The sequence below is a fragment of the Ochlerotatus camptorhynchus genome, unplaced genomic scaffold (genome assembly GCF_037179485.1).
Source record: "Ochlerotatus camptorhynchus isolate MF236.1 unplaced genomic scaffold, CSIRO-AGI_Acam_v1.1 ptg000002l, whole genome shotgun sequence".
Lineage (NCBI taxonomy): Eukaryota > Metazoa > Arthropoda > Insecta > Diptera > Culicidae > Ochlerotatus > Ochlerotatus camptorhynchus.
In genome coordinates this window covers 3,364,478-3,375,319 of record NW_027040494.1, presented here as the reverse complement: position 1 = coordinate 3,375,319, position 10,842 = coordinate 3,364,478, and the positions used below count along the sequence as shown (strand labels likewise).

The 10,842-nt window shown below is 41.4% G+C and overlaps 1 protein-coding gene across 1 annotated transcript in view; it reads left to right on the top strand.

Moving 5' to 3' along the window:
* Positions 1-533: 533 nt before the first annotated feature.
* The window catches only part of LOC135697345 (uncharacterized), a 50,745-nt gene continuing 40,436 nt past the window's right edge, over positions 534-10,842 (top strand). The window contains exon 1 of the mRNA XM_065216990.1: positions 534-718. Within this exon, the coding sequence (XP_065073062.1) occupies positions 534-718 (185 nt within the window). The remainder of the gene's footprint in view (positions 719-10,842) is intronic.

Genomic DNA, 10,842 nt, shown 5'->3' with positions numbered 1-10,842 from the left:
GCAGTATGTGCAAGTTGAGGATCAAAGGCCGTTTCTTCAATGTCAGCATAATCAACGTGCACAGCCCTCACTTAGGAAGTGACGATGCTGATAAAGACGCTTTTTACGCGCAGCTGGAACGGGAATACGACAGCTGCCCAAGCCATGACGTCAAAATCGTCATCGGAGATATTAACGCTCAGGTCGGCCAGGAGGAGGAATTCAGACCGGTTATAGGAAAGTTCAGCGCTCACCTATTAACAAACGCCAACGGCCTTAGACTCATCGATTTCGCCGCCTCTAAGAACATGGCCATACGTAGTACCTACTTCCAGCATAGTCTCCCATATCGGTACTCCTGGAGATCCCCGCAGCAGACAGCATCGCAAATCGACCACGTTTTGATCGACGGAAGGCACTTCTCGGACATTATCGACGTCAGGACCTATCGCGGCGCAAATATCAATTCGGACCACTACCTTCTAATGGTCAAGGTGCGCCAAAAACTTTCCGTTGCCAACAACATTCGGTACCGACGCCCGCCACGGTACAATATGGAGCGACTGAAGCTGCCCGATGTCGTAACTGAGTACGTGCAATGCCTCGACGCAGCGTTGCCGGATGAGGGAGAGCTCACCGAAGCCTCTCTTGAGGACTGCTGGAGCAACGTGAAGGCAGCCATTAACAGTGCTGTTGAAGGCGCCGTTGGGTTCGTGGAGCGGAATCGACGGAACGATTGGTTCGACGAAGAGTGTCAGACAGTTTTGGACGAGAAGAACGCAGCGTGGGCGGCGATGCTGCAGTAAGGAACCCGTCATAATGTGGAGCGATATAAACAGAAGCGAAAACAGCAAACCCATCTTTTCCGGGATAAGAAGCACCGCCTGGAAGAGCTGGAGAAGAAATGGAGCAGCTGTATCGTTTTCAAGAAACACACAAGTTCTACAAGAACCTCAACGCATCCCGCCAAGGCTTTGTGCCGTGAGCCGAAATGTGTCGAGATAACGAAGGGGGTATCTTAACGGACGAACGTGAGGTGATTAAAAGGTGGAAGCAGCACTACGATGAACATCTGAACGGCGCAGAGGTGGAGGACCAAGGCGGCATGAGGAATGGCTTCGTCAGTACAGCGGATAAGGGGGACATGCCAGCTCCCACGATAGGTGAAGTTAAGGATGCTATCCGACAGCTTAAGAACAACAAAGCAGCTGGGAAAGATGGTATCGGAGCGGAACTTTTCAAAATGGGCCCGGATAAGTTGGCCACTTGTCTGCACCGACTGATAGTCAGGATCTGGGATACAGAACAGCTACCGGATAAATGGAAAGAGGGAGTAAAATGCCCAGTATATAAAAAAGCCAAAAACTAGAATGTGAGAACTATCGAGCGATTACTATTCTTAACGCGGCCTACAAAGTGTTTTCCCAGATCCTCCAAAATGTCGTGAATATCAAGTCCCTACGCACCACCTATTCATCGATTTCAAGGCTGATACTATTGACCGTGAAGAGCTATGGAAGATTATGGACGAGAATGGTTTTCCCGGGAAGCTGACCAGACTGATCAGGGCTGATGGATGGTGTACAGTGCTGCGTGAAGATATCGGGTGCGTTATCGGACTCGTTTGAAACTCCCAAAGGACTTCGACAAGGCGATGGTCTTTCCTGCCTCCTGTTCAACATTGCGCTAGAAGGTGTTATGAAACGTGCGGGCTTTAACATGCGGGGCACGATCTTCAATTAGTCCAGCCAGTTTATCTGCTTCGCTGACGACGTGGACATTGTCGGAAAAACGTTTCAGGCCGTGGCGGAGCAGTACACCAGGCTGAAATGTGAAGCAGAGAAGGTTGGATTAAAGGCGAATACGTCGAAGACAAAGTATCTGTTAGCTGGAGGAACCGAGCGGGACAGGGCTCGCATAGGCAGAAGCGTGACTCGACGGAGATGAGCTCGAGGTGGTGGATGAATTTGTGTACTTCGGATCATTGGTGACGTCGGATAGGAACTGCATCAGAGAAATTCGTCCACGTATTATTGCCGAAAATTGTGCTTACTACGGACTCCACAAGACCCTGAGGTCGGATAAACTTCACCTCCGTACTAAATGTACCATGTACAAGACGCTGATAAGACTGGTAGTTCTCTACGGGCACGAGACGTGGACGATGCTTGAGGAGGACCTGCAAGCACTGGGTGTTTTCCAACGACGAGTGCTTAGGACCATCTTTGGCGGGGTATGTGAGAACGGTGTATGGAGGCGAAGGATGAACCACGAACTGGCGCAACTCTATGGCGAACCTTGTATCCAGAAAGTTGCGAAAGCTGGACGGGTACGATGGGCGGGACACGTTTTAAGAATGCCGGACAACAATCGTGCAAAAATGGTGTTTGCCTCGAATCCTGCCGGTACAAGACAAAGAGGAGCACAGCGAGCAAGGTGGTTAGACCAAGTGGAGCAGGATCTTGGAAGTGTGGGACGGTCAACAAATTGGAGACAAGCAGCCACGGACCGAGTGAATTGGCGTAACATTGTGATGCATGTGCAATCCTGAGGGATGTCGGACCAGGATAAGTAAGTAAGTAATAATTTTCCACATGGGAAAACATGTACCCGAACGATTTAAAAAAAATAAGCCCCAGCCTACTGTTAGGCTATAAAGGGGTCTTAAACGATGTTCCAAGGTGCTCTTATGCAAGAGACAGCTCAGCAATGTTCTCTTATGTTGAAACTACTATTTGACTCTACATGCTATTACAGCATCATCGAACGGTCGATGCTACTTTTACACTCACTCTTCAATTTGCATCGAAATTGCCCCACCTCATCTGAACAAATTAACTCTGCGGTTTGATTGCATTTGATCGTTGAAGTGTTTTTCCTGTCTGCGGTAACACCCTACCTTAACAGTTCCGCAACGCCTATGGCACTCGATCGACCGACCGAACGAACATTTTTTGTTTGCCCCAGCTGGATGGCAAAAACAGATTGCTCCCTTTTCGACTGAGGTTGAAACGATTTCACTTATTTTTTGTGCCCAAAAATATACGCAATCGACTGCCATCAGAATATGAAATCGATTTTGACTCCAGAATGGTTCGAATCGTTTGACTTGGTCCCGTTTCTCTTTTGGGTCTTTGGATCCGATCCTTCCAGTAATTTGTACCAGCTGGAAGGACGGGACGTTGTGACATTTGTTCGAAATTTTATCGGAAATTCGTTTTCTTTCTATCCTTATTTCCTCGATTTTTTTCTATCTATGGGTGCTATTTTTGATTTTCTCATGAGAACAGTTTCTTCCTGGGTATTTTTGTCAATCGGTGCCAGACGAAACTTTAACATGCAGTCTCTGACTGGAGCTGGAGAAAGTGCATATCGGAATATATTAAGCGAATACGAGCTCAGTTCTGACTGGCGTTCATTTCAGTTTTCATTCTTTGAACACATCTGAATATCTTCGAACTTGATTTTAGATTTTTTATAAAAAAAAAAATCGCAATCAACCCTAAACCACCTGCTGCTGACCAAATAAACGAAGGGTCGAAAATTCTAATTAATTCCCCTGTCAACATCACAAGCGCAACTTTATCCCCAAATCCGAACAGAGAAAGTTAGTTCAAAATAATCAAACACCAATCACCGACGTCGTCCTCGTCTCCACGGGCTATAAACTTTCTATTCCCGTTCTTACCTGGTCCGACATCCCTCAGATCCCAACCTCACACACCGAAATCAAATGCAACGAAAACCAATTGAGCAGAAAATCTTCACCATCAACCTTCTCTCGTTCCATCTCATCTAAGATGCAACACGCCACCACTGACAGGGGGGCAACTATATATAGATACAGTGCAGAAATCCCCGCATAATGTAAAACATGAACAGCAAAATTAAATACCCTTGTCATGAACCGATGGCAGACATTCTGCAGTCACACCACTGCCATTTACGTTGTGAGCAAGGAAAGCTGGAAGTTTTCCTTGACCTTTTCCGGACGCTAAGGCTAGGTTGTAGGTAGGTGAGTTTTGAGCTAACACAAGTTTCGTCACGAGTTCCGGACTGTGCCAACCGCCGGAACAAGTCGCTCTCTATCACTGCCTCGCTAATATTCAACCATAGATGGGGTAAACTAGAGCCATCGCCCATCCGGTTGGTCGTCGACGAACCGAGCGACCCATATCAAGTGTGGAATTACCTGGCCGGTGACACGTAATTTATCGGCTTCTCCGTTGGATACAGTGGATTTACAAATGGGGGTTGTTTAAGTTCGATTATGTTTTCTACACTGTTGCTGAATGTTTGGTTAAAGAATATTGATTGATAGTTGTAAAGTTGTTCAATGGAATAGCGTTGAGATTTTTTTTTATCTATTTCGTACACAATTGCTGAACTGAGAACTGTAATTTATTTTCCTAGGAGATGGATGAGATGATTTGAATCCAAGCGGTTTCATAAAGTTTGTAAAGTGGTTTGGGGTTTTTATCAATATCAGTCTATTTGTACCAGAGGTATTGCTATGAAGTGAAATTATGTCACAAAACTGATCAATCTACCTTTTTATATTCAATGTCAGTCCAGAAAACTGAAGAGACTAAAGAAGAACTAAAATATTGAGTATTATTGATTTCCTCCCAGACTGTAAAACGTTACATTCAGGGGATACATTAAATTTCTGCTTTTCCTGGAAACTAAAAACCACAGCCCTAGCATGCACAGGAATCTTGTTAAGGAGGGGCAATTTTTTATCTATGGTTCATTTAATCTGGGATGGGGAGGACTCCAAAGTGCGTGGTGTATAGTGCTGTTCACCTCCCACTATTTCCCTACTGTTCAATCTAGCTAATTTTATTTATTTTTCGCTCCGGTGGTGGTTCATCTTCTTCAATGCAAACTACTTTCAGACAGCCAGAAATTGGCAATTTAATCCCATCGACGATATCGATGAAGATCGGTTCGTCATTACATTGTGCAACGGCGTAATCATGTCATTTTGAATACGGTACTTGTGTACTGGCTATTTTTGGCACCTTCCACCAAGTGTTTTTCCAGCACAGGATCGTAGTTAGCCACCAACTGTGTGACACACTTTCCGCTCCTTCCGAATGTCCACGAAGTGGTCGGCCACCTTTGCAAAGTATGCGCACAATATCGATGAAACTTTCCATTATAGAGCGATTCTGTAGCCGCTTTGTATCTCTAGCAGCAATCATAGCTGTTTTTTGGTGGTCCAGTTCTTCGTCGATACCCTTCCTGGTTTTGAAATTCTTCCACGCTTCCATACTACCAACATGGGTATCATTGCCATTGTGTTTGTCCAGCAGCTCGGTCGCTTTCTTCCAATTTCGGAAACCTGTAGGAATCGGACAACTTGGATCGCCCGAAAAGATCGGCAGCATAATGTTTTTGTGAATAATTGGCTTTGAAAATCCAGAGTAACATTAAAAATAGTTTTTAAAGTTTCTATGATTTCTTGGAAGTTAAAGTCACAGTTCGATTAATATTTTGATAGAAAAATGTTGTAATAATGTTTTAAGTCATACTCTTCTTTAGAGGTTAAAAATATAAACCAAAGAAAATATATTCTTCAAGGTACTGGTATCCTCTTTTACTTTTCTGAAATTTTGTGCAGTACGTTTTTGTATATTTTGAAGGCATCGTTACAGTTTATTTTTGGCTATGTCAAAGTTTTTTTAGCCCTTATATGTTGTTGTAGTTACACTTTACTATTGCCGTTGTGAGTACGTTAAACTTGGCCATTTTCAGCGAAAATTAGAGTTTTAATTTTTTCAAATTTTCTCGGTATTCTTTTTGGAATTTTATTGGAACTATCTACAGTATTCACTAGAAATTACCCGCTAAATTTTCTTGGAATACTTCCCAGAAATCCTTTGGAACTGTCATCAGAATTCAATATCCTTTAGGTTCTTCTCGGATTTTGTAGAACTCTCCCAATAGCTCTTTTGAAATTCATCTCAGAAGTCCTCTGGAATTATATTTAGAACTCCTCATGATTTTTTTCTCAGAACACCTTATAACTGAAATTCCTTCAGAAATGCTTTCCCGTTTCTAGAAATTATCCTCGGAATTCGCTTGAAATTTTGCTTAAAATCCCTTTGGAATTTCACTCAAAAATTATCTTGGAACTATCTGCATGATGCACTAGAAATTATCCGCAGAATTTTCTTAGAAATCTCCCCAGAAATATTTTGGAACTGTCCTAGGAATTTAATATCCTTGAGGTACTTTTCGGAATATCTTAGAACTTTTTTTTTCTCAGAACACCTTGGAACTGAAATTCCCCTAAAGTTTCAGAAGAATTTCCTCTGTATTCTCAAGAAATTTTTCCCAAAATGAGCTTGAAATTATCCTCGGAATTTCTTTGAAATTTTCCCCAACATCCCTTTGGAATTTCATTCAAAATTTGATTCTCTCGGTATTCTTTTCGAAATTATCTAAGAACTATCTGCAGGATTCACTATAAATTATTCGCAGAATTTTCATGGAATCATCCCCAGAAAACCTCAGAATTAAATACCCTTGAGGTTCTTCTCGGAAGTCAAGTTTAAGTTGTCCGTCCATTCACCAAAACGTTGTAGTTTTTCTACCAGAAATTTTCAATAAAGCTTGCCCCTCCATTCACCAGAACTGTGCAATTTTCACATAATGAATTTTTAATTCAGCTTGCCCCTCCATGTAGCAGATTGTTGCAAATCTTACACCAGAAATTTTCAATACAAACTTGCCCCCATTCAATTTCAACTGACCAGAACGATGCAAATTCTTCACCGTTAATGTTCAATAAAAATTGCTTCTCCAATCTTCTGATAGGTGCAGATTTCCTTTTTTCATTTTCCACCAGATATTTTCAATATAGTTTGCTTCTCCTATCATCAGAATGTTGCAGGTTTTCTACCAAATAAAGCTTGCCCCTATTTTCATATTTTGAGAATGTTCTGTAAATCAGCTTCCCTCCAATCATCAGAATGGTGCAATTTTACACCAGAAATTATTATTAAAGTTTGTATCTCTGTTCAGCAGAAGGATGCAAATTTAAGACCAAAATTTTTCCGAAAGGCTTGCCCATCCGTTCACTAGAACGGTGCAGATTGTTATTTGGAATTTACTTCGTAAAAAAAAACTCGTTATTTGGGATTTACTTCGTAAAACGAGGGACGTAAATTGAATACTGCGTAAAAAAAGACTTCGTAAACGGAGGTTTCAGTGTATTGAAAATTTACGGTGCTTCTCCTATCATCAGAATGATGCAGGTTTTCCACCAAATAAAGCTTGCCCCTATTTTCATATTTTGAGAATGTTCTGTAAATCAGCTTCCCTCCAATCATCAGAATGGTGCAATTTTACACCAGAAATTATTATTAAAGTTTGTAGCTCTGTTCAGCAGAAGGATGCAAATTTAAGACCAATTTTTTTCCGAAAAGCTTGCCCATCCGTTTACTAGAACGGTGCAGACGTGGTGGTATTTGCCAATTTTTCTGTAACCGGAAGTCGCCACCTTGGATTTCGAAATGGCGTCAGACATCGATATCCGGTCCCTACACGTCACTCCGATTCCAAAAATACACATATTGTGGGGTATTTGACAATATTTTCAAAAACCTCTTTTTACGAAGTAAATCCCAAATAACGAGTTAGATATGAACTAGCCTAAGGCTAAAAATCTCTTTAATAAAGCCTTAAAAAAAAAAATCAAATAACGAAGTTTTTTTTACGCACTAATTCGATTTACGAACCCCCGTTTTGGTTCGTAAATGGAGGTTCTAGTTTATAGCTAATTTTTAATAAAGCTTGTGCCTTCAGTTACCAGTGCAAGTTTTCCACCAAAATCTTCTTTAATTTCATTTATCACGGCGATGCCAATTATGCACCAGAAATTTTCAATAAAAAATGCTTCTCCATTCACCAGAACGGAGCACCAAAAATTGTCAGTGAAGTTTGTTTCACCATGCATCTTTGTGGTGCAATTTTCAGGCTTTGCCTTTTCATGCAGTAAAATGAATAAACCTTGCTTTTACATTCACCACAGTGTTGCGAATTTTCCACCAGAAATTTTCAGTTAAATTTGCACCTCCAAATTTTTAGCGTGATTCAATGTTTCCACCAGAGTTATTCATTTTGATAAGTCCCTCCATGCACTACCTTGATGATATATTTACACCAGAAATATTCACCAAAAAGCTTTTTCTTCGATTTACCACCACGAAGCTTAATTTTTTGAACCTTATATTTGCCCTCTTGTTTTAACCCTCCATGAGCCACCTTGAAAAAAAAAATTACACCAGAATTTTTTTTTATGCAAAAAATTTCATTGAAGTTTGTCCCTTCATGCACCTTTGTGAAGCAAGTTTCAGGCACCATCTCAAAGGAATTGACGCAGTAAAAGGTTTTCTTATATTATGAAATGAAGTTATTTTATTTTATTTGTTTATTTTATATCGTTATATTGTAAATGTCGAAATGAAAATCATATTTATAAAAGGAGGGGCAATTGCCGTTTCCTACTACACTTCACGTTTTCCTACTACTAACTAGTCACACCGTGGAACAAACTATGGATTCGCGCCCTTCTTCTATCACAGTCAGGATCAAAGTGAAAGAGGCGATTACTGATTATCCTCAGAAAAGTCCCAAGGCATGATGGCCGGAAATGGAAGTTCAACGGATTCTGTTAGTCACGATCGTGAAAGATCAAATAAAGTATCTCTTTCCCTCTTCAATCGAGCTCGGTCTGTCTATCTTGTTCCCTTATTCTGCTAACAACTTTCAGAACTATCCCATTCGGTTTTCTCTATCCGAGTAACTAAAAACACGAATAGTGAAACTCTTCGGAGAAGCTACGCAAGCAATACGTTTTCGCTAACCTCTTTACGCGTAGGCAACTGTTGCAAACTACAATTCGTTTCATTTATCTTAACTTAAGTCCATTGAAGTTAATATTATAAATTAATTCAAGAATGGATATTTGAAAATAAATAAGAACAAGTAACAAAAATATGATCTAATGAAAATGTCTACCGTTACAATGTTCAATCTCATATTTTCACGTAGGGAAGCTCAAATAATTTGAGAAATCTAAAACAAAAATTAACTATAATAACACTTGACAAACACATCAGGGTCAAATGTCATATATCAATCGACTCAGCTCGAGTAGATCGCAAAATATCCGTATGTGTGTATGAGTGTGTGCAACTCACTTGATTTTCTTGGCGATGACTAAACTAATTTGAATCAAACAAGTTCCAGTTTGTGTGTTTTTGGATCTCTTAGAACGCTTTTGAATGTTATTTCGATCGGACATAAGGTTCCAAAGATATATAATCTAATCTAATTCAATCTAACACCAGCATAGCATCCTGGAAAATTATTGATATATTCTTATGTTTTTATTGTCATCAATCACTTAAAAAAAAAAAAAAACATTTGTTTCACTCACGTGTTTTCCGAAAACTGATTAATCGAGTACTAGCCAGTGATGTAAACTATCATGACACTCACTTGACACTCGTCAACGCATCAACCCAATGACATTTATATAAGGTCTGGGCCAACAGGCAGCTTGCTGGTGTTAGAAGCAAAAATGTTGTAAACATTGCTGAACATCTGCGAACAGATGGATATACGTCACTGCCAACATACTGAGAACAGATAGAAATACGTCACTGCCAACAGCTGTTTCGTGTAAAAAGATAAACATTGCAATAAAATACGAACACCACTAAACATTTGCACATTTCACTAACACCAATAAGCCCTTTGGCCCAGACCTTATATAAACGTCATTGGCATCAACCGACTATCGCTGACAGAACATTTTGTCACGCAGTGCGAGGTAGAGCCATGGCAAATAGCAATCACCAGTAATGATCGCTGTTCACAAGCAAAACGTAACACTCGCTGCTGATGATGTAAAGCACAACAAAAACAGTGAATACTTCTGCAGTACGATGATGATAAAAAGCTAAACGACAGAAGAAAATGAAAATAATGCCTACGCATTCCAAGTTCGTCTCGGCGTGCGCGATTGTGTGAGTTACAAATAAAGCTGGCAACATCAAATGGTTAGGTGAGGTACAATAAACTTCGCGTTGTCGTCTCTAACCTGAAACAAGCTAACGAGATTGCTGCCTCCCAGCTCTTTACACTCGAGTATAGAGTGTACATCCCAGCTCGTAATGTGGAGATCGAAGGTGTGGTCACCGAAGCGAGTCTGACCCCCGAGATCTTGGCGAAGCAAGCGGTTGGCCGTTTCAAAAACCCCTTGCTTCCCACGGTTGAGATACTGGAAGTCCAGAAGCTGAACTCAGTATCTTTCAGCGAGGGTAAAAAGAGCTTTACCCCCACAGACTCGTTTCGAGTGACCTTTTCTGGTTCAGCCCTTCCTCACTACATCGAGTTGGGAAAACTTCGGCTACCTGTGCGTTTGTTTGTTCCTCGGGTCATGAACTGCCAAAACTGCAAACAGTTGGGACATACGGCCTCTCACTGTGGCAGCAAGGCACGCTGTTCTAAATGCGGGGAGAAGCACGAGGATGGCGCCTGCACAGTCACTGCACCAAAATGCGTGTACTGTAAGGGAACTCCTCACGGTCTCTCATCGTGCCCGGCGTACAAACAACGCGGGGAGAAACTAGAACGCTCTCTTAAGGAGCGTTCCAGGCAGTCTTTTGCAGCAATGCTAAAAACAGCCACACCATCAACCAACGACAAAAATCCCTTTGCTGTTTTGTCTGATGACGAGTCTGACTCTGACTTGGCTGAGGAGGGAGTTTCTTTCAGTTTTCCGGAAGGTTCTGCACGGAAACGAAAACGCATCCGTTCGCGGAAAGTTGCAGATAAGGAACCCCA